This window comes from Cibotium barometz, chromosome 40, assembly GCF_041138505.1.
Source record: "Cibotium barometz isolate CiBa-2024 chromosome 40, ASM4113850v1, whole genome shotgun sequence".
Classification (NCBI taxonomy): Eukaryota; Viridiplantae; Streptophyta; class Polypodiopsida; order Cyatheales; family Cibotiaceae; genus Cibotium; species Cibotium barometz.
The window spans coordinates 44,525,795-44,548,895 of record NC_141085.1 but is presented as its reverse complement, the minus strand read 5'-3'; the positions used below and the strand labels follow the sequence as shown (position 1 = coordinate 44,548,895).

At 44.1% G+C, this 23,101-nt stretch overlaps 2 protein-coding genes across 5 annotated transcripts; one reads left to right on the top strand and one right to left on the bottom strand.

Annotated features, from left to right (window-relative positions):
- Positions 1-4,827: 4,827 nt before the first annotated feature.
- On the top strand, positions 4,828-15,274 carry LOC147615551 (pentatricopeptide repeat-containing protein At5g27110-like). 4 transcript variants are annotated; one of them, XM_086779666.1, is made up of 4 exons: positions 4,828-8,440; positions 10,099-10,178; positions 14,199-14,325; positions 14,476-15,273. In XM_086779666.1, exon 1 carries the CDS (start codon positions 5,060-5,062, stop codon positions 7,925-7,927), a length of 2,868 nt encoding a protein of 955 aa, XP_086635792.1. In that variant the 5' UTR covers positions 4,828-5,059; the 3' UTR covers positions 7,928-8,440; positions 10,099-10,178; positions 14,199-14,325; positions 14,476-15,273. The 4 variants fall into 4 exon arrangements, with proteins under 4 accessions (XP_086635792.1, XP_086635790.1, XP_086635791.1 ...); XM_086779664.1 differs by having other exon boundaries at positions 14,199-15,274; XM_086779665.1 differs by lacking the exon at positions 10,099-10,178 and having other exon boundaries at positions 14,199-15,273.
- A 1,035-nt stretch (positions 15,275-16,309) lies between these two features.
- On the bottom strand, positions 16,310-22,568 carry LOC147615550 (ribosome biogenesis protein YTM1-like). Its single transcript, XM_086779009.1, has 4 exons — positions 22,414-22,568; positions 17,472-18,569; positions 17,125-17,309; positions 16,310-16,500 (listed from the first exon to the last, which is right to left on the bottom strand). Exons 1-4 carry the CDS (start codon positions 22,566-22,568, stop codon positions 16,310-16,312), a joined length of 1,629 nt encoding a protein of 542 aa, XP_086635135.1.
- Positions 22,569-23,101: the final 533 nt, after the last annotated feature.

Sequence of the window (23,101 nt, the reverse complement as noted above, 5' to 3'; positions counted from 1 at the left end):
CGGGGGGAAGAGCCGCGAAGCGGAGGAGAAGGCGGGGGGGAGAGATGGCGAGGGGAGAGATGGCGAGGGAGGAAGCGAGGAAGGAGGCAGGGGGGAGAGATGGCGGGGGAGGAAGCGAGGAAGGAGGCGGGGGAGGAGAAGGCGGGGGGGAGAGATGGCGGGGGAGGAAGCGAGGAAGGAGGCGGGGGAGAGAGGCGGAGGAGATGGCGGGGGACAAGCGGGGGGGAGAGGGGCGCGCGCGACGGCGAGAAGCAGCAGGGGGAAGGTAGACGGGAGGGGGATGAGGCGGAGCTCGCAGGAGCAGATCGACCAGTTCATGATCAGCTTACTGCATTGTTAATCAAGCACATGAGCATAAGCAAGACAACCAAAAACATGCAAATGAGCCATTGAAAATTAGAGTGTTGTCTCAGCTCATTTAATAAATCTCAGCTCATTTAATAAATCTCAGCTCATTTAATGAGATGAACGGTTTTCAATCTAAAAGTTTCCCTCGTTCGGCTCATTTAATAAAAGTTTTCCTCGTTCAGCTCATGTAATAAAAGTGCTTTTTTCCTCTAAAAATTTGAAATGTTCTCTTCGAAGTTCCTAGCTCACTTAATGAATGGATTTCCCTCTAAAAATTTCGAACGTTTTGGAGGTTATCTCTTCTTCCATCTTCTTACATCTGCTTTTATTTTCTATTTGCTTCCATGGAAACCACACGTCCTAGGCATCCCTGCTCCTCTACTAGAGCTATTATAGTATACAATAGTTTTGATATGGATAATCAAAGGTGAATTCCTACCACAATCTCTATTAGTAGTTGGATTATGTTGCAGACGAGGAAGCGAAAAAAAACAAAGAATGAGTTCATCGACACTTATAAAGGTAGAGTTCAAGATTTCAAACTCTCTGACATAGGTAGGAGCATTAAGGAAGTCCTTATACAACATGCCTACATGCACTTAGAACTGCGTCTACAACGTTTGTGTAATGGAATCCCACTTCATAGACCAAACTAAAAGTAAATGTTTTTACATTATGTTTATGTAATGTGTTTCATTTCTATACTTATGCTTCTCTTGTATTCATCTGTATAGATATATATCCTTCAAACTTGGTTGACTGGCAGCCTATATATAGTATTGTGGGAATCTTTGATGTTTTTCATGCATCTATTGGTGAGCAGTTATACAAAGAAACATCAAGCATGTCTTTGGCAGAGAGATGAGTTTTCTTTTATAATGAATTTTACACGGCACCTCATAGTGTTACAGGTTATGGATCTTTGAAAGCATTACCATTGCCTTCATTCAACACTCCAAAATGGCCAATACCAACAGCAGAAACAAGTGAGTGCGTTAGATTAAAGATATACCAAGACGTGCAGAGGTGTATAAGACCAAATGTAGCAAGTCGCCAGGTGAAAATCGTTATCTTTATGCCATTGCATGTTTTTGTCAACTTCTTTTATGACGAGGAGGTTAAAAAAACATCGTCAATGTTTATCTATAAATCATAGATATGTTTGGAATGATTGCATTTTATTTTTGTGAGCCTTTTTTTTTTTGCTTACTTTGTTTTTGGCAATCATCGGCAATGTTACATGTGATTTTTGTTAGTGGGGACACTAAGAGATGTTAAAAATGGGAGAGAAGAGAGAGAAGGGCCTAGAGGAACGTAGATTAAATCATCAGAATGAGATGATGATTCTCAGTTCCTCATTTGATTCATTGAAGCGACATTCATCATTTAAAGTAATTGGCTTGTGATGATGTCCCTTGAGATGGAATTTCGTGAATTTGCAGATTTTGATCCTCTCCTTTTTTTTGATTTTATAGGTCATGTATGTCATGATTTGCAAGCAACAGCTTCTTGTGCACTCATTTCTCACTTCTAGAGGGATGATAAGAGCATTGTTATTTTGTTCTTGATGTGCTCCTCAGTCAATGTATTTGATCTTGAATTTGTTGCTAAAATGATGTCGAGGCAGTAGGGAAGACTACTGATTGTTTGCTTGAACAAACAAGCTCTTGTGTTGGTGCTAAATGCGCGAGAGTGGTTGAGTGATTTGCTTGTTGTTTCTTGGGCCTCAAATCTTGTCAAACTTTAGGTGAAGTTGTTGGGGTTGAAGTTGATGGTAAGGTTTTCTTTACAATGTTCGATCTTAGCAACCATATGATGGAATTACCATCATAGTATCCTTGTTGTTGATGTACATGCACATGCACCTATCTTGTTGTTGATGCACATGCACCTATCTTTGACGAACACTGTAATTTGGTGGCCAATGTGCTTGGTGTTGAGGTTTTCTTCTTTGTCCAAGCTTACGCTTGGGGACCTAAGGTTTGGTATTTCTTTGGTAGTACCCTTGCGCCAGCAGTGTTTTTGGTACCCACACTTGTTGCATTGGTGGAGTTCTTTGAGAAACTCGCATAGGCTTTTGTGGATGTTGTTGTGGAGTACTTTTCTTCTTCCTTGGCTTTTGAGTGCTGCGTTGAGGAAGAGGTTTTGACTATCGAGGCATCCAAATTTGATTGGCACCTTCATAGTAGCCTTGAGCTACAAGTAGCTACTTCTCCACCCACATTTTGATACTATTAAGATATTGTGATTGTGGGAATCTTGGTGGAGTTTTCTTTTGGGTTGGTGTGGAAGTTTTGGGGCCCTCTGTGACTTGGGTTGACGCTGAGGCTGCAGGTTTGAGACTCATTGGCATTGTTGATGATGATGAGGCTAGAGTCTCTTGTGCAGTGGTGGCTATCGATGAACGAGGCGTTTGAGCATGTGGTTGTCTCCTTTGTTGAGGTTTGTCGAGATGAAAATGCATTGGCTTCGGGGTCTTTCCTTTGAGTTCCTTGTTAGAGATAGATGGTTTGGCTATGGGAACTTCTTCAGGAATAGATATTGATTGCGAGATTTTGGCATTGAACTTCATAGGTGAGGATGGGGTTGAAGGAGTAGAGGCTTTATCGGAGTTGGTTGTAAGAGAGATTAGCAAGAGGATTAGCAAAAGCAAGACTCAATTGTACAATGGGAGAGTATGTTGTATTAAGAGAGAAATTCACTTATATACATGGGCATAAGTGTTCACACTCACTTAAACTGTGGTGGGGCTGGCTAGGCACTTTAGGCTTATAAGAGGCCTAATGCTATTACAATGACTTCTCTCATAATATATCCATGAAGTACGTCACTTATTAGGACTTCATCCTAACTTTTTACCAGGCTCTTAAAGCGAAAATCGCCATAAATACTCCGTCACACCATTACGGGCGCCCGTCCAAGTTGTAGCTTTGGACACTATTGCTTTATATCTTGAATGTATGACCCTTTGGTGTATCTACCGTGACTCGTTGATGTAAGATAATGGCGGTAGCTCTTGTTAATCCCAGAATTGGATCAACACCAATGGCCCTTTGCCTATTAGTTGTTTGCTGTGACAACTGCAACATAACAAGATGTGAGAGAGAAAGCATCCAAACACTGATGGAGGTGTACAATCACTTCTGCTTTGTCTCAAGCTCACAGATAGCTCCTAACAAGACTAAGAGCTTGGTCTTGAGCTATAACTAGCAGGAGGATGTCTTATCACAGTTCAACCTCAAAGATATAGGACCGGGTAAGATCATTAGATACCTGGGATGCCTAGTGGGACTTGGAGTAACTGCTCATCAATGTTTTGGTTGGTTACAAAGCAGGATAGAACAAAAAGTTAAGGTGAGAGCACAACTTAGACTAAGCCTGGCTGGCAGGCTGATTGCACTGAGGCATATTCTGTTGGCTTTGCCAGTCTACATTGCCACTTTAATCAAATTCTCTGAATCTGATTGGGGTAAAGTAAATAAATTGTTCAGGAACTTTCTATGGTCCTTTGCAGATAGCAAGACATGGTCGTGTGTCTCGTGGGATCAGGTGTGTTCAAGGAAGGAGGATGGGGGTTGGGGCATCCCCAACATAGTTGGTAAAGCAAGTTAATTGCTTGCAAAATGGGTTGGCCACTTGGAATCTAACCAACCGTGGGCATGCATTACCAGCTACAAAATTGAGAAGGCTAAGATAGGTGGGAGATGGTGGGAGGAAGTCCACTGGATAGACAAGTTGCTTCTACCTAGTCCTATTAAAGTTGGGAACTTTGAACACCTGCACAGCACTTGGTCAACAGCTGGAAAAGGCTACTGAACTCAGCTTCTTCCTGGAGAGGAAATGGAAGGGCTGATTCCTCCCTAGCTCAAAGTATATGGTTTAGCAAAGATGCAATGAAAGATGACACCCCTGCCATCCTAAGAAACAAAAGGCTGGCTAAACAAATCAGTAGCAAGGGTCGAAGACAGTTTAAGGACATTTGGGATCCTGGATCACAGGAGTGGATCATCCCAATAGAGACATGGCAAGCATTGGGTAGAAGTGAAAGGTTGTTTCTATCTAATACCATTAGTAGAATCAAGTCCACCTGGCCAATTGCCCCATTTGTTACTTCAGAGCAGTCCTTAAAGAAATGGGGACAAGTTACATTGGAGATAGGTGCTGATTGGATGTAATGGCAGGATGAACCTTGCTCTATACAAAATTTGGCATATCATAAGGACCTATGTACTAGCTGAAATCTGGGAACTTAGGAATACCATAGCCCATAAGGGTTTCAGAAGAGTCTTGGAATATAGTAATAAGGAGAAGGTAAGGGATATGCTGATACAAGCTTGTCAATTAGCAAGCAATAATGGTGGTTACAAGAGAGCAGTAATTGCTAGAACTTTGAATAAAAAATTAGCATCAGCTAAGATGTAACCTCTGGGTGGTGTATCCACTCATTTTGGATACTAATACAATTACCTTGCATATAATATATATATATATCAACAGGGTCGGGGTAATAGGGATGGTGCCCGACGAGGGCGGTAGCGTACAAAGCTATTCTGAAATTCAACCGCACGTCGAGCAGTGTCTCGTCTCCACTCGAGGCGTCACGTAGCCTAACAAGCTTTGATCATGTCGACGAGAAATTGACATCCATGTCCACTACATCCTGCGGTACATTTCTAACCTAATTTTCTCTACATAACAGTGTCTATGTAAAATGATTAGCATAGAGGAGTCCTTCTCTCTGCTGCAATGCACACCAGGATTGCCCTCTGTTGATGATTTTATCTCCATATCCCAAAGCTGCCGAAAATCAAAGAATATATTCCATGCCATGCACATGCATGTCCACTCATGCCATTCTGGACTTGAAGACCATGAAAAGCTCGGGAACTATCTTGTTCCCATGTTTGTGGAATGTGGAAGCATCACTGATGCACAGCGAGCCTTTAACAAGTTAGTTTCTCGGAACGAGTGTTCCTGGACTGGTCTCATAGAAGGATACACTGAGTGTGGAGAACCACAATATGCTCTAAACCTATATCAACCGATGCAGGAGGATGGTGTTCATCCTAGCAGGTACACATTTGTCGCCTTGCTGAAAGCTTGTGTTAGTCTTAGGTGTGTGGAAAGAGGTGGGGACGTACATACCAACCTTGCAAGGAAGGGATTCGAGAAAGATGCTTTCATTGGAAGCTCTCTGGTGGATATGTATGCCAAATGTGGCTCACTTGCAAAAGCACAAGAAACATTTGACAAGCTGCCTAATCGAGATGTTAGTGCATGGACTGCATTGATTTCAGGGTATGTGGAAGAAGGGCTTGCTGAGCAAGCACTTAATTGTTTCAAGCAGATGCAACTGGAGGGAGTCTCTCCAGATGCTTTTACGTTTGTCTGCAGCTTGAAAGCTTGTGGCAGCATAAGGTCTGTAGAGCATCACTTTCGAGAAATCCATGCTGAGATAGTCACGATTGGTTTTGAAAGAAACCCTTATGTTAGCAGCACCCTGGTAGATATGTATGCCAAATATGGCTCACTTGCAGAAGCACGTGCAGTGCTTGAGAAATTACCGTTGAGAGACGTATTTTCCTGGACTGCACTAATTGCAGGATGTGTTGAGCATGGATTTGGTGACGATGCACTCTGCTGCTTGACCCAAATGCAACTGGAAGGGGTGCCTCCAAATACTATCACATTTACTTGCTGCTTGAAAGCTTGTTGCATCTTAGGTTCTGTAAACGAGGGGCAAGAGATACACCTTGAGATTGCTAAGATGGGGCTTGCAAACGATTTGTCTATTGGCAACACATTGGTGGATATGTACAGTAAATGTGGTTTCCTTCTAGAGGCGGAAAAAGTGTTTGATGAACTGCCAGACCGAGATGTAGTCTCATGGACTGCACTAACTGCAGGTTATGCTGAGCAAGGGCTTTGTAAGCAGGTTCTCATGTGTCTGGAACAGATGCAGGGGGAGTGGGTGTCTCCCAACGCTGTCACGTACCTTTGCAGTATCAAATCTTGTAATAGCATAGCAGTGATAGACATGGGCCAAGCTTTACACACTAAAATCTTGGAGAAAGGATTTGAAAATGATCCTTCAGTTGGCAATGCCTTGTTAGATATGTATGCTAAAAGTGGTGCACTCGCAGAAGCACAGGAAGTGTTTGACAAGTTGGCAGATAAAGATGTCGTCTCATGGAACACGCTAATTACAGGCTATGTAGAACATGGATGTGGTGAGGAAGCGCTGACCTGTTTTCAACACATGCAATGGGAGAGTGTCTCTCCAAATGATGTGACATACGCTGGCAGCTTAAAGGCTTGTGGTAGATTAAGAGCTATTGACAAGGGCCAAGAAATACACACAAAAATTATCATGGAGGGAAGAGAAAGAGAAGTTTTGGTTACCAATAATGTGCTTGATATGTATGCCAAGTGTGGCTCATTCTTTGAAGCATGGAGAGTGTTTGATGAATCGCCATCTCGAGATGTAATCTCGTGGAATGCACTCATTGCAGGTCATGCTGATTTTGGACATGGGGAGGAAGTGATGAAATGTTTTGAACAGATGCACATGGAGGGTATTTGTCCGGACGCAGTCTCATGGAACTCTCTGGTATTGAGCTATGCTGAGGGAGGAGATAGTGAAAAGGCTTTTGAACTCTATGCAGAAATGCAAGATCAAGGTTTATTACCAGATAGGGTAATCTTTCTGAGTATCCTGGCCGCATGTGGGAAGGGAGCAGCCCTTAGAGTTGGAAGAGTAATTCATGCTCAAATATGTGGAGTTCTTAAACTTAAGGCTACTGAAGTAACTCTTGCAAATGGCCTCATTGACATGTACGGGAAATGTGGAAGGATGGCTGATGCCCACAAGGTATTTGATGCAACACCCATAAAAAACCATGTGACATGGAGTACATTGATTGCAGGATATGCTCGCCAAGGAGAGAACAAACTTGTTCTTGATTTGTTTGAGACAGCGAGGGAACAAGGTGTACAGCCTGATGGGGTTGCATTCCTTAGTGTTCTTAGTGTTTGCAGTCATGCTGGCCTAGCCGATAAGGGCCAGAAGTACTTTGAGATTATGAGGGAAGAGTATGGCATCAACCCGACCATTGAGCACTTCAATTGCATGATTGATCTCCACAGCCGTGCAGGCCAACTCAAAGAGGCCTTGGCGATGGTAAAAAAGATGCCTTTTCAACCTAGTCTTGAGGTGTGGCTCACTGTACTGGGTGCTTGTAGAAAGTGGGGCAATGTAGAGCTTGGAAGGATGGCTTTTGACTATGCGGTGAGATTAGAGGAATGGCATGCCTCTGTTTTTATTTTGATGTCGCATATTTATACAGATGCACAAATGTGGGAGGATGCGAAAAAAATTGAGGCAATGAGGATGAACATGCAAGCCTGGAAAGAACCAGATAAGTGTTGGACTGAGATTGATGGAATTGTGCATAGGTTTCCAGAAATAGGCAGGACTTATCAAAAGAAAAATTTGTACTCAAAGCTTGGAGAAATTCCCATCAAAATGAAAGAAAAGAGTAAACAGTCAGATTTGCACTGTGTTATGCAACATACCTGATGGTGCAAAAAGGCGTCCATACGGGTTGTCAAAAATCAACTGCTGTGTAATCAGCAATGGCATTGATATCAAAGACAGAGCAATGGACTATCACTCGTAGAGATGCAAGTCGTTTTCATGTTTTCAAGAATGGATTGTGTTTTGTGGGGCTGTTGGGCACATCACTGCATGTTAGGGTTCGCACAGATACTCTTTATCAGAAAATGTTACATCTTCTCAGCTGAAGGATCAAATCAGCCATCCATGAAGGCAAGTCATGTTTTTTCTCATCTATTTATTGTTCCGTGCCTCTTTCACCTTCACCTGTTGAACTCCTCATGAGGTAGAATATGTGCTTCCAGACCTTGCTTCCAACAGGTCCATTGAGGGGCAGGTAGCAGGGGCTGAGCAGAAGAAGGTGGCAGGAGCAGCTAAGCAGCGGATGGAAAATTCTGCAGCAGGATGTTGCAGAGGGAAAGAAAAGCATGTATGAATGTCTTAGGAAGGCCAGAAATAACCTACCAGACCAAAGTGGTACGGTGTTACAACCAGATCTCTCCCAAATTGCTATTGTATAAAGACAAGGAATGGAATGGCTAAGTAGTTGTTGAGAATACTGTAAGGTAGTAGAGAGCTGTGGTTAGGGTTCTTGTTGTATATTATGTATACTTACTCTTGCCAAGGGGATATATAATTCTAATACAAAAATTACTTTTTAAAAAAGAGCTGTGGTTAGGGTTCCTGTTCTAAGGCTGCTCACTTACACCTTGTCATAGCAGTTGGATTAGGGTTTCTGTTCTAAGGCTGCACATTTACACCTTGTCATAGCAGTTGGATTAAAAACGTGTTAAGAGAATATGGTGTAGATGTTGCACCCTCTGTGTGTCTGCAGACATTCATATGCCCTCGCTGGCTATGTGGTAGTCTTTGGGATGTTGTGAGTCCCTGAGATGACTCAAAATGTGTTGATTGTGGTTAGTGTCGCCTCTCTCAAAAGTCTCTGGTTCTCATGTCCAATGATTTTGCATAGTGGTAATCAAAATTAATTTAAAAGACAATTGTAACACCCAGCTATCTCATAGTGTGCTCAGCAATGGTGATTGAAACATGTTTCTGCGTCTCATTTTGTGGAAAGAAGATACCATGGTTTCAAAAGGAAGAGGAGGGAAGACACTAAAAGTTGACAATGATGCTTTTGGAACTTGTAGATATTCATGTTGGGGACCCAATGGATTGTGTGAAAATGGTATTTACCCAGCCCAAAAAGGGGATTTTATTTGATACTCACCTCACCTCAGAGGGCCTCTTGTACTGGATTACATTCATCATTATACACACACTCATTCATCCATTTCATGCTGTGTTGATTTGCTCTGATCCCTCACACATCTGGTCCTTTTGTCCTTTTGCCCTCACATGGATGATATTGAAGTGGTCATCACGCAACTCCACATCTTGGCCATGCTGATGAAACAGCTCTTTGTGCTTGCTCATAGCTTCACCTTTCTGCCTGTCTACGTGCAGCTTGTGTGATGAGACACAGAGCTTCCCTATATGTATTCTCAATGCACATAAGAACTGAACCTTCAAGTGATGTGGCATAAGGATAAACCACCTAATGCATTAGCTGGCAGCGTCAAGTTGAACCCATGTCCTACAGATTATAGAGCAGCCAAGTTCATTTGTATGTTCTTTTCTTCTCTTTTTGGGTGAATCTGGATGCCTCTAGCCTTGTGTAAAGGAAGGTGGTAATGCACCCATGCAAAGTTCATGAGACTGGATTATATATTTCATCTGTGTAGCCACTTATTTAAGGTCCCCCAGGTGGCCAGATAGTAAATTTTTTCCTCTCGATCACTCGTTGATATAGTAAATTTTTTTCCTTCGATCACTCGTTGATCTAGCAGCTTCGATGCTATGATGGTAGCCAGGAAACCTTGCATATTACCCACACTTTATCATCAGCTTCCAGCAAGGTGTATCATGTAGTTGCCAGTCTCAGTGGAGTACACAGTGAGGAAATTCTTCCATTATAACATTTTATCACCATTGCTCCTCTCAGTAAAGAAAACAGCGGTAGGGGGAGCTATACATACGCACACTTACAGTTTTTTATTAGGTCGATTATAGGATGTCTTCTTAGCATTGGTGTCATCCTCTGCTCCGTTAGTGAACTCCTCCTGCCTTTGCAGATTGGATGGTGTGTAGTGCCACAGCTAGGAGTGTGTGAAATGAAGCTGCTCACGGATAATTTCTTTCTTACTGCTCCCAGGTAATTTCTCTGTTCCTTCACATCTTTTATTTTTGGCCCTTGTTGACATTGCACATGTTGCTTCTCTCTCTCTTTTTTTTTTTTTTTTTTGGGGGTGTTTTTGCAGAAACAATGTTTTTGTTTGCAGTTTGGAAGCAATAGGGGGTACTTAATCTGCAACCATGTACTTGTCAGAATATGCAGCGGAGATGATGACCAAATCTGGGAACACAAGAGCAAAAACGCAGGCCGAAAAACAGCACAAGAGAGAGACAGATGTAGGCGTGTAACTCTGCTCTATATACACAAGAAGATCCCGAGAAATGATACAAATGAGGTATGGGGGCTGAGGACCTATATATACCCCCCTAGAGGGCAGTCGGCCAGCATAAGGAAAAGCCCACGACTGATAAAAAGGTCCACGACTGCATAAATGCAGTCGGCCAGCAATCTGGTGCCCAAAACTGATCAAAACCAGTCGGCCAGCAGTAAGAGTGCCCACGACTGATAAACACCCAGTCGGCCAGCACTGTACTGCTCTTGGCACCCTCTGGCAGCCCTCCCAAGCCTCAGAAAAAATGAAAAAAATAGGGGAAAAATACGGAGAGTGGGGAAAAATGGGAAAACACCTCATGAGGGTGGGCACATCCACAACAAAGGCCCTGGTGTATAAATCTAGATAGGAGATGACTTCTAACACCCCCGCTCAGCTCCTGGCTGTGTGACCAACCACTGGGAGCTGGGGTGCCGCCTGAGCAAATCCTGAGAGCGACTTCGTGAAGAGGTCCACCGTACTGTCCTCCGTCGAACAGAACTCCAGCAAGATGTCATCAGCAACGATCTGTTCACGAACAAAGTGCCTCTGGATGACCATGGGTTCCTCCAGTGGAAGCCCAAACCTGCAATGTAACCTCCTCATGCTCCGTAAAACTGCTCCTGGGCCATAAGTAGATCTCCTCGTGTCCAGATCTCCTCCCCAAACCGAGTCACTCCAACCGTGGAGTCGGACTCCATCCAACAATCCCCCTCCTGTGTACAAGAGTCCATGATCCTTCGCATGCTGCAGAAACCACAGGAAACGCAATCCTGCCTCACAAAGAGACATCTGCAACCAAGAGCTCAACTGCCTCATCAGGAAGCTCCCGTCCAATCCGGTGTCCATCAACCAGATCAATGAACCATACAGCTTCTGAGTCACAGAGACATCACACTGCTCACAAGGATCACCACCTGTTACGGTGCACAAACAAGTCCTGGAAACCTGATGAAACCTGTCAACAACCCCCTCTGAATCCGGAACCACAAAGCCTGGAGAAACCCCCTCCTTCTGCAAGTAAGCACCTGCCACCTGCCTGGCTTTCCGAAAGGTCCCCGTGGAAAGAACATCCTCAACAATTGGAATCCCGATCACTACGAGACATCAGAGCATAAGTGACCTGTTCAGCTTCCTCTGACTCACGAACACAAGAACTACCAACCTCAGTACTAGAAAGTTCCTGCCAACTGCTGCCATCTACTGGTACGCTATCCACCATCTGGTCTCGAAAAGCCTGTACCTGCAGCGTATCCACACTTGAGTAGCCATTACCAGACTGCCACTCATCACAATATTGGGGACCTGGGAGAGAGAGTGATGAAAGCTTGTAGACTCCCCACCTTCCCAAACCACTTGGCCTGTTGCTTTGTCCCGGAGAGCAACAAAATGCTCATCAAACTCCACCCGTACGCCAGTCTTGTAAACCTGATGCACTGACAAAAGATGAAAACCAAGTGCCGGAACATACAACACCTGGGAGGAATGCTTCCCCCCGCTGCCATCGGGAACTATCTCCATCCTGCCCTCACTGTGAACTGGGATAGTGGACGTATCCCCAGTAAGAATATGACCAGAAAGCTTGCAGAGATCCTATAAACCGGAACGGGAAGGAGTCATGTGCCTGGAAGCACCACTATCGAGAATCCACTCCCGAGTATCCGTTGCGGAGAGTCCTCCAATCTCCTCCTTGCCTGAAGAAAATGAAGCATCGGTGTCCATCACCTCCAGGTGCACAAAAGCCGGAGTCTTCATGATTGCTGCTGAGGAGTCTTCACCCTTCTCGGTCTTCTGCTTGGGACACTGCCTCCAGTAGTGGCCTTTCTCGCCACAATCATTACAGGTCCTCTCTGCCTTTAGTTTCTCGCGGTCACTAATGGACATCTTCTCAGAAGACTTCTCTGACGAAGCCTTCCCCTTGCCCGTGTTACGGCCTTTCAACCGTTGGCCAGTTAAGGCCTCCGAACCTCCATCCTGAGGAGGGTTTGTGAATCGTTCCTCCTGGTCCAAGACCATGGGCACAAGCTCCTCCCACGTGATGGTGCTGAGCCTGCCACTGGTAATCAACGACGAGTAGAATGCTGAGTACGAAGAGGGCAAATGTGACAGCAACGTTATGGCCATGTCCTCTGACGATATCTCCTTCCCAGCCTGGAGAACTTCCTGTTGAAGAGCTTGCAGCTTGTTAATATGCTCCCGCATCGTCAACGACTTTGTAGGGCTCATAACCCGCATCTGTACTTCCAAGGAAATCCTCTTCATGGGCGATACCCTGTTGTAAAGTGAGGCCAAATGCTGCCATATACCTCTGGCTAGCGTCATGTGCTTTACATGATTGATTACCTGCGGTGTGCAGTTGAGGAAAATAAACGAACGGACCTTGGCGTTGACGCGATCCCACATCTGCGTCTGGGCCTCCCGGTCCTTTCGGGTTGACGGTAACTCCCCTTCCTCTACTTCCGGCCGTGGAACACCAACAATGACGAAATCGGCGAGGTCGTACGACTCCAGAACAGATTCCATCATCACCTTCCATATGCCGTAGTTGCTCCCGTCCAACTGACGGTCCAGCGGGAACGTGGGGAGTGTCGGGATCTTCACATATCTCTCGGCCATCTCAAACAGATCTGCCATAGCGGGGATGTACTCTGAAAAGGTTGGGTGGGTGGGAACAAAGAAGAACTAAAACCTGCAAGTGGCTGTCCAGCAAATCAGCCCGCCTTCCTCTTGCTTCTCCTCTTCCCGAACAGTCCAAAACAGTCCACCAATCAGCCACAAAACAGCCCCCTCTTGCTCACACAAATCCCAAGACCTATCTAGAGCCTAGGGCTCTGATACCATGTCAGAATATGCAGCGGAGATGATGACCAAATCTGGGAACACAAGAGCAAAAACGCAGGCAGAAAAACAGCACAAGAGAGAGACAGATGTAGGCGTGTAACTCTGCTCTATATACACAAGAAGATCCCGAGAAATGATACAAATGAGGTATGGGGGCTGAGGACCTATATATACCCCCCTAGAGGGCAGTCGGCCAGCATAAGGAAAAGCCCACGACTGATAAAAAGGTCCACGACTGCATAAATGCAGTCGGCCAGCAATCTGGTGCCCAAAACTGATCAAAACCAGTCGGCCAGCAGCAAGAGTGCCCACGACTGATAAACACCCAGTCGGCAAGCATTGTACTGCTCTTGGCACCCTCTGGCAGCCCTCCCAAGCCTCAGAAAAAATGGAGAAAATAGGGGAAAAATACGGAGAGTGGGGAAAAATGGGAAAACACCTCATAAGGGCGGGCACACCCACAACAAAGGCCCTGGTGTATAAATCTAGACAGGAGATGACTTCTAACAGTACTTGCCATATTCTCTGTTTGATTTAGTTGATCTCGTTGCAGTTCTCTCTCCTTGATTTATTCTAATGATTTGTGCCTTGGTTGAACCTTCTTTCATAGTCTTGTTGCTGCTTAGTTGTGGCTGTTGGAGGCAAGAATTGAGAAGGGGGGAGGGAACAGAAGTAGGGCTGGCCGGTTGTGCAGCAGTAGATGAAGTGCTGGAAGTAGGTGCAAGGTGGCGCAAGGTGGTGGACAGTGGAATTTGTTCTTTTTCAAACATACACGAATGAGTAGGGGAACAAAGCTGTGACCACGCAAAGTTTCCTCATTCCCTCGTTAACTTGTTTGATTTGTTTTTTTCGCTTCTTACACTTCTGCTCCTATTTGATGCTTGCAGTTATTCCAAGCAGCAGCACCAAAAGGATTATGAATACTAGGGCTGGTACAAAAGTAGGGCTGGCTGGTTGTGCAGCAGCCGATGAAGTGCTGGTAGCAGGTGCAAGATGAGCTGTGGTGGCAACAAGGTTGACAGTGTAATTTATTCTTTTTAGAACATACAGGAATGAGGAGGGGAACAAAGCTGTGACCAGGCAAAAAGCTCCATCATACTCCCTCATGAATTTGTTTGATTTGACTTTTTTGCTTCTTATTCTGCTCCTGTTTGATGCTTGCAGTTATTCCAAGCAACAGCTCTAAAAGGATTATGAGTACTAGGGCTGGTGGGTTTTAACGAGTCGATGATATGCTAGGAGTTGGTGCAAGTAGGTTGTATGGGAGGTGTTTGAATGGGTAGCTAGAGGGAAGCTGGCACAACCTGGACAGTAGATGGTAGGGAGCAAATGACATGAGTTGAGCTGGGTGGCGAAGATAAAAGGGGGAGCCAGCAAAAGCTGGGAAGTCCACCCCCGAAAACGGGGAGCTGCAGTGGGGTGATCCATTTCACAAAGGGGTATTCCCTATTATCATGGTTGCTTGGAGGTGGGACGAAACAGCATGGGGATGCTGTTATGATCTAGCTGAAGTGTTCCAATTCCTGTGAATAGGGCAGACCGATTGGCCAATGACTGCGTAAACGGAGTGTTGTGTTATGAATCAGCAACAGCAGAATTTGTTATGATCTAGCTGAGTTCCAATTCCTGTGAATAAGGCAGACTGATTGGCCAATGACTATGATGAGGTGGGGCTGTGAGTCACATGCAACCTTTACTCAGTGAGAGGACTGGTCATTTGGGGAAGAGAGGATTTTAGGACTCTCTCCTTCTATTCTTAAACTCTACCTTAAGGGCTTCTGTTAATGTTTTTTAAACCTTAGTGGCACCTGGGTTTTACTGCTTGCATCACTAGCTATTGGCCATAATCTGCCCCAGTTAATATACCACTTTTTCTGGTCTCTCAGATACAATTTTTTATCTCAGTTTTCCTGGTTCTTTTGGCTATGTTATTGGGCCCTTCATTTTTTCGATCACGTCACAAAGTATATTATCAGATTTTTCAGTTCTCATTTGTTAACACATTCAATGTGGGGAATTCGTCACACTGCCGTAGGGCTTGATTTCTTGATCGTGTCAGTAGCCTATGGCCAAAAGTCTCCATGAAGTCAGTGTACTCTACTTTGATCTTTTGACAAGGGGACCTGTTTGTTTCATTACACTTTCTTTTGCATTTTTGGCTCTGTCAATGTTTTTCTTGTTACAAGATACATTCACATCTTTTATTTCCATTCCTGCATTTCGTGAAGATATGGGGTCTTAGATAGGGCTTGATTTCCTGGTATCACCCCTAGCTAGTTCAATTTATACTTTCTTTGTTTAAAATATTTAGTGAGCATTTTTTTTTTCTGTAAGTACAGTAGCTCTATTCAAAGAAACGTTTATGCACAGTGAAAGCTGTGATACCACATGATTGCGAAAAGACTGTTTTTCTTGGAGGGTAGAGAGTATAAACCATTGATGGCTAGTTAAGAAGTTATGATTGAGGAGCTTATATAAATCATACAAAGAACTATAAATTACCTTTCTCACTAAAAACAGTGTTATATGTTCGAGCCTGTGTCTGACTCTTTCATGGAGTTTAATGACCGTGAATAAGGACTTCAATTATGCAGTATGGGAGTATGCAATTTTCTTTTTTTGTTTTTTTTTTTTCTAAATTCAGTCAAACAAAGCAAGTGTTATATATAAGTCATGATGACCAGTTTTGGAGGCTAGCCATAAACAGACGCCAAATTTTTTATTTCATTCCTATTTTATATAGGAAATTTTAGTTTTGATATTTATATGGTGATTAAAGAAAAGATGTGATGCACTTGTCATATCTATTACGCCCCTTGACAACCTGAGGTGATTCGACAAAATCAGTCCTAGCATTTTTTTTTGAAATTAGATGCTTCCCCAAGTGAGGCCAACAAAATTGAAAGAAATCAAGATTGACACATTTTTACTTAGTTTTGGTGAATGAGTAATGGTAGTATGAGGATTTATAAGTTTGGTGGTATCATACAAGGTTTGCTCATGAATTTGAGTAAATCATCACGTTTCCATCATCACCAGTACAAACAAGATAGCCTTGGTGCACATTTACCAAGCTTATGCAACGAACTGCTCCATTGGCAGATGCTCCTAATCCGTATAAACATCTACCACTTACAAGATCATGAACTAAAACGGACCCATCACCACCACCGCTCCATGCTATAGATCCTATATAATCAAAGAAAACCTCAACTACTTGAATAAACATCTCTGTTCTCTCTCTCTCTCTTGCTCTCTCTCGCATGCACGCCAGGTTCAGGAAATTAATTTTACTGAGCAATCCTTTTCATCATGAATTGAAGAAGAAATTGTAATTTTAAACCACCTTTAAAAAAAAAAATACTAAAACCTAAATATAACTAAATCTTGAATTTTTTAAGGAGGTGTTTTTCCTTCTTCCATCAATTTGAGGTGGTTTTTTAGAAATTGAACAAGTTCTAGATTAAGGCGAACATATTTTTTCTGAAACTCTGATGTGCACACAAGCACAATCTCTCTTACACACATGCATGTACACCTACAATCTTTCTCTCTCACACACATACATTCGTGTGTGCATTTATGACTTTGTACATCTTGTATAATTTGTCTTGATACACACGACTAAATTACAAGGGTGCTTCCCACTACCAAGAGAACCTGTTTTGTGTGATGGTACATAAGCAAGTTTGCACTTGGTTGTTTCCTCCATTATGTTTATTGCACCAAAGAAAACAATTAAAGGAAATCATGCATTTTAAATATACTAAAAACAATGATAGTCTCCGTAGAGAGTCTTGATATAGGAGCTACCTGAAGCAAAGAGACTGTAGATGAAGTCACGGTGCTCGCTCAAGGTATGAATTACTCGAAAAGAAGACCTTGGATCAACTACCTTCATCATCTTGTCAGCCCCACCTGTGACAATCAAGGGGCAACCACAAGCAGACTTCCTAGCGACACTGATGCAAGACAAGGCCCCTTGCCCTCTGCTGGAACTACAACATTCAAGCCATAAGGCTTTGGGTCGATGGACGCATTAAACATGAGAGCAATTGATTTTGAAAGAAATAAGAAAGGAAAGCCATGGAGTGCTCTCTCTCTCTCTCACACACACACACACAGACACACAGTGTACACCCACACACACACAAACCTACCTGTGCAGCACAGCTGTGTGGACAGGAGCTGCTGCAGTTCTGAAATCCCACACTTGCAAGATCCCGTCTTGGCCACCGCTTAGAAATACTTCTCCCGTTGCAGCTGGACCTCCATCATCTGCATCGTGCAAGCATTCAAGCGCAGTAACATGCCCGGAGTGTGCTCCCTTGCAATGCAGCCTCACTGAGCCGGTGTGTCCATCCCATAGTATAACTGCGCCATCTCTACAGCCACTCGCTATAGTGATGCTATTATTGTTGCTATTCGTGCCCAAGGCAAAGGCCATAACTGCAGCTCGATGGCCATGCAAGCTTGCCACAGGCTTGTGATTGAGCTTGCTACCCTTATTAACATTCAAATCCCATATCATTATCGATTTGTCGTAGCTTGAACTCACTGCAATAGGCCCTCCTGACACTCTCACACCTGAGATGGAGGCCGTGTGGGCTTTAAGGTCAGTGCAGCGGGCGCCTGTGCGATCCCAGAGGCAGAGCTTGCTGTCCATACCGCCGCTGAGGATGCGGCCGTCCGGAAGGTGTGAAATGCAGGTGACCCACTCGGTGTGGCCCTGGTTTTTGGCATAGAGGGCTTTGCGGAAGTGGGCTGTGAGGATGTCCACGGTGTAGACTGCATGGTCGGACGAGCCGATGGCTGCCTGAGAGCCCATCACACTCATGCACAGGCTCGGGCGGTCCGACAGGTTGACCACCGCCCCTGCGCTGTCCGCCGGCCCTTTTGTCCACGAGCCCGAAATGGAGGGCGCTTGCCTGCCCGATGCAGGATGCAGATCAGCTCTCATGCACGTCGAACTACGATAATTAGGGCTTAATGATGGATTGTCTCCTCCTTGCGGCTCGAAATTAAGCTTGCATTTCGAATCAAGCAAACCATTAATTGAGATACGATGCTTAATCTCGTTCTTGCCTGGTTTGATGTCTTTCTTGGGGCTTGCCTCGCTGCTTAATTTGGTCATTGTAGCCTTCATTTTGTCGGAGCCATCTCCATTACTAGCTGAACCACTGGTACTTCCCGACTTATGATACGTTCGCCTGATCGAGCTCAAGCTCCCGTTGCTTCTATTCATGTTGGTGCCAAGACTGTAACAAGAAGACGTTATGAAATGCACAACAAAGCAAGTTGTACAAAAGGAAGTTTGGTTGAGTGAGAGAGAGAGAGAGAGAGAGAGAGAGAGAAAGAGAGAGAGAGAGGGGAGGTGTGCTTGGGTAGCAGTTAGCTTTTTTAAAGATAGATGTTAAAGCTAAGTTAACCACAATACCAAGTGTAACACACATATAAATGGTGAAACGAACCACTCCACTTGCACATTGGGTTATCATTTAACAAAAACATGAAAGGAACGCCTAGTTTTGTAATAACCTTTCATTGAAACTTCCATAAAACTCCACTATGTATTCAATATTTTAGTGGTGATACCAACTTTCAAAGTTATAAACCCCAATGAAAAATTGACACACGCACACACATAGAGGAGTGATAGAGGCCAAGGGAGTATAAGAACATGGCACAGAGGAAAGAGATAGCAAGACAAAGCACAATAGACAATGCAATAGATACACAATGGAGAGAATTTAAAATTCTGATTATACCAAAGAGGTACAAGTGATGGTGCTGTCTACCTGTGCGCTCTCAAGTAGAGCTTAGATGACGATCAAGATAGACTCTAGATGGAGTATGTACGAGGTGTAGAAGGGGGTGGATACTCACAAGCATTGGATGCCTTAGCTCATGGCAACCATGTCTATATATAGTACTCTAGCCGGTGTGGTAGACGCGTATACGAGGGGGGTTACACTGCGTGGACACATTCACCGCCCGCGTAAACGCAGCCCACCGACCACGACCACGCAGCCCACCGACCACGACCACCAACCACTAATGATGGACATAGTATCCGGGAGAATATTCTAGGGAATATTCCTCATACCATTGCCTCGGGGGCTCCCACCCCCGCCAGGGGGGCTGCTAGCCCCCCCGGGACCCCGCAGAGCAGCCAGGGCGATGCCCCGGACCCCAGCTAACGCTCGTATCCCTAACCATCTTCTAACAATCATCAATGGTCACAACAACAACCAATAATGACCCCATCGGCATCTAAGCCCGGGTTCCCACTAAAGACATATGCACCATGGCTACTCTTCATAATGGGGACCTAACAAATGTACATTATACATCAAAGTGAGATATATGCTAAGAGACGGGCATTGAGTGTATACTAACACCCTCCCCTCGAAGATGAACTAGGTTTTTGGCACAACTTTTCTCTGTAGAGCAATATTTCCGCTCGACTATCTAATCCTCTATCAGATCCCGCACATAATGATACTAAATCTCAATGTGCTTCGTGCGAGCATGAAACAAAGGGTTCTTGGAGATAGCCATGCAACTCTGATTGTCGCACCTCAAGATTGTAGCCTCTCTGATCTGAACTCCCATGTCAACCAAGATTCTCCTCAACCATACTACCTCACATGCAACAAAGCAAGTGCCACTGTAGGTTGCTTTTTGTTGGTCCAAAAGAAAGCATCGGAACCAAGCGAAAAACAATATCCAGAAACTGATTTCCTAGAATCACAATCTCCTGCCCAATCTGAGTCACAATAACCTGTTAGAGTGTCACCCATACTGTAAGTGATGCCATACTCAAGAGTACCTCTGATGTATCCCTTCCTTCCAATGACTCTCTCATGGCTTGTTGTTTCACCTGCTCAACACACCAACTATGAAGCTGATATCAGGTCCAGTGTTAATGAGAAAAATCAAACTCCCCACCAACTTCATGTACTTCCTGATGTCAACAAGTGATGAAGAATCCTTTGTAGAAAGCTTCATGTTCACTTCCATTGGCGTAGACACAAGCTTGCTGTTTGTCATCCCAAATGCATTGAGAATCTTCCAAGCATACCTTTGCTACGAAATGAAGATTTTACCTGACTCTTGCCAGACCTCAGTCCCCAAACAAAAATGCAAAAGACCCAAGTCTGTCATCTCAAACTCATGGCTCAGTATATCCATTGTTTTCTGGATCATCTCTTCATTGTCACCTGAAATGTTTAAGTCATCTACAAATAAGACAACCAAAACAATCTTGCCATGACTTTTTAGAACATACAAGTTAGCATCAGAAGCACTTCTTATAAATCCATGCCCTTGGGCCCGTTTCAGCCCGTACAATGCCTTCTTCAGCCTGCAAACTTTGTTTTCTGACCTGGGCATCTCAAAACTTGGTGGTTGAGCTACTCCTTGAGATGGCCGTTTAGATATGTTGATTTGACATCCATGTGAAAGATTGGCCACTTTTCGTGAGCAGTCAAGGCAAGTACTGCCCTGATAGTTGTTATACGAGATGTGGGAGCAAAAGTTTCATCAAAGTTGAAACCCTCTACTTGTGCAAATCATTGTGCAACCAACATAGCTTTGTATTTTTCTAGTAAGCCATCAGCCTTATACTTAGCTTTCCAAACCCATTTGGTACCAAAACCTTTCTGTTTGGTGGTCAGCCAACTAGCTCCCAGGTGTTGTTCTTTATGATGCTGTCATACTCAAACTTCATCGTGGCTTTCCACTTTGGATTTGCTAAGGCTTCATCCAAGGTGGCTGGCTCCTTCACTGTTCCCATTATCTCAACCATCAAGGCCATATTGATAATGAGATCAGATGCTCTTCTCTGCTCCTCTATTCTCCTTGATCTGCGTGGTCCATCTGCTGAAGATTCTGGCTTCTCAGGTACTGGATTACGCTCATCAAAGAGCTGTTGTGCCCACTTTGGAAGTGGCTTTCCTTGTGGTGTAGCAGCAGGCTGTTGTGATGTGTGAGAGTCTTCATCATTTGAAAACGCCTCCTCCTTGAGAGGAAATATGATTGGTGGGTTGGGCTCATGGTGGACTATTTCTTCGGCTGATGATAGAGTGGATGGACCTCCTTCCTCCACTGAGTGTGGCTGTTCTGCAAATACCACATCTCGGTTGGCCACAATCTTCTTGCCTCTCTGTATCATAGAGCTGATCTGCCTTCGACTTTTGACTATATCCAAGAAAGATACACTTCATGCTTTTGGCATCTAGCTTGGTCTTGGATGCATCTGGAATATGCACATAACATTCATAGCCAAATGTTTTGAAATGAGAAACTGAAGGTTTCTTACCAGAGTCGGCCTCTTGAGGTGTAACATCCTTGAGTGACTTTGTGTAGCTCCGATTGAGGACATACACTGCTGTGTTGATTGCTTCAGCCCAAAACGTAACATTCATAGCCAAATGTTGTGAAATGAGAAACTAAAGGTTTCTTACCAGAGTAGGCCTCTTGAGGTGTAACATCCTTGAGTGACTTTGTGTAGCTCCGATTGAGGACATACACTGCTGTGTTGACTGCTTCAGCCCAAAATGTATTGGGCAAACCCTTTGCCTTCAACATGCATCAAGCCATTTCCATGACAATTCGATTGCAGCGTTCTACAACACCATTTTGCTGAGGTGTGTGAGTAGTGGTGAGTTGGTGTGCTTGATGCCATTGTCCTTGTAGTAGCTGTCAAATTCCGTTGAAATTAATTCTCCTCCTTGATCTGTATGAACCTTCTTTACCTTCTTTCCTGTCTCATTTTCCACAAGCTTATGCCACTGTTTGAACTTGCCAAAAGCTTCAGCCTTATCTTTCTACTGTAATTGTTGACTAATAGCATAAAGTAAGAAGATCCCCCTGATGTAGTAGTAGACATTTTACCACAAAGATCATCATGGACCAGCTCTAGAGGAGTCTTTTCCTGATTGCTGCTTTCCCTGTGGAAATGCCTTACGTTGTTGCTTGCCCATTATACAAGCTTCACATGGTTCCTGCAATTCTAAAAATGCAGGCAAATTAGCTACCATACCCTTTTTTTGCATCTCCTTTAGCACGGCAAATCCAATGTGACCAAATCGCTCATGCCAAAGCTTGCTTGTGCTCTTATCTACAGATAATGTAAGGGCACTCAGCTCGTAGATATTGTTGCGCCTTACTCCTTTTCCGACTACCTTGCCAATAGCATCAAGAATTTTTGCTTCTGTTTTCTTGAAGCGTACTTCAAGCCCACGATCTATCATCGTAGCAATTGATAGTAGATTTCTCTTTATCTGGGGTACATAGAGCACATTTGACAACTTCTTCTCTTCACTTGTAGCTACCACAAAAGATATGGTTCCAGACCCTTCGGCTGGACATTTAGCATTATTCCCAACAACAACACTGATGGGTGCCTGTAGAGGCTTCTAGGAACTATACACCAGCCCTTCTTATTTACTGGTCATGTGTCGGGATGCTCCACTATCCAAAATCCATGAATCATCAACTGGAGCCTGAGCAGATGAACATACTCTTGAATGGCAACCCAAAGTTCAAGCTCGGTCTCGACATTATTGACTAACTCCTTTTCCTTCCATGAAGACTTCAAGGTGTTGTTCTTCTCGTCAGCTTGCTTCTTTCTACAGTCTTTGACAGCATGACCCTTCTTGACAGCATGACCCTTCTTGTCACAATAATAATAGCTCCCTTGAAACTTCTTCTTCTTTGGCTTCTTCTTCTTCTCATCAAAAGATGTTGTACCTTTTCCTTAAGCATTGGTTCAAAATGTAGTATC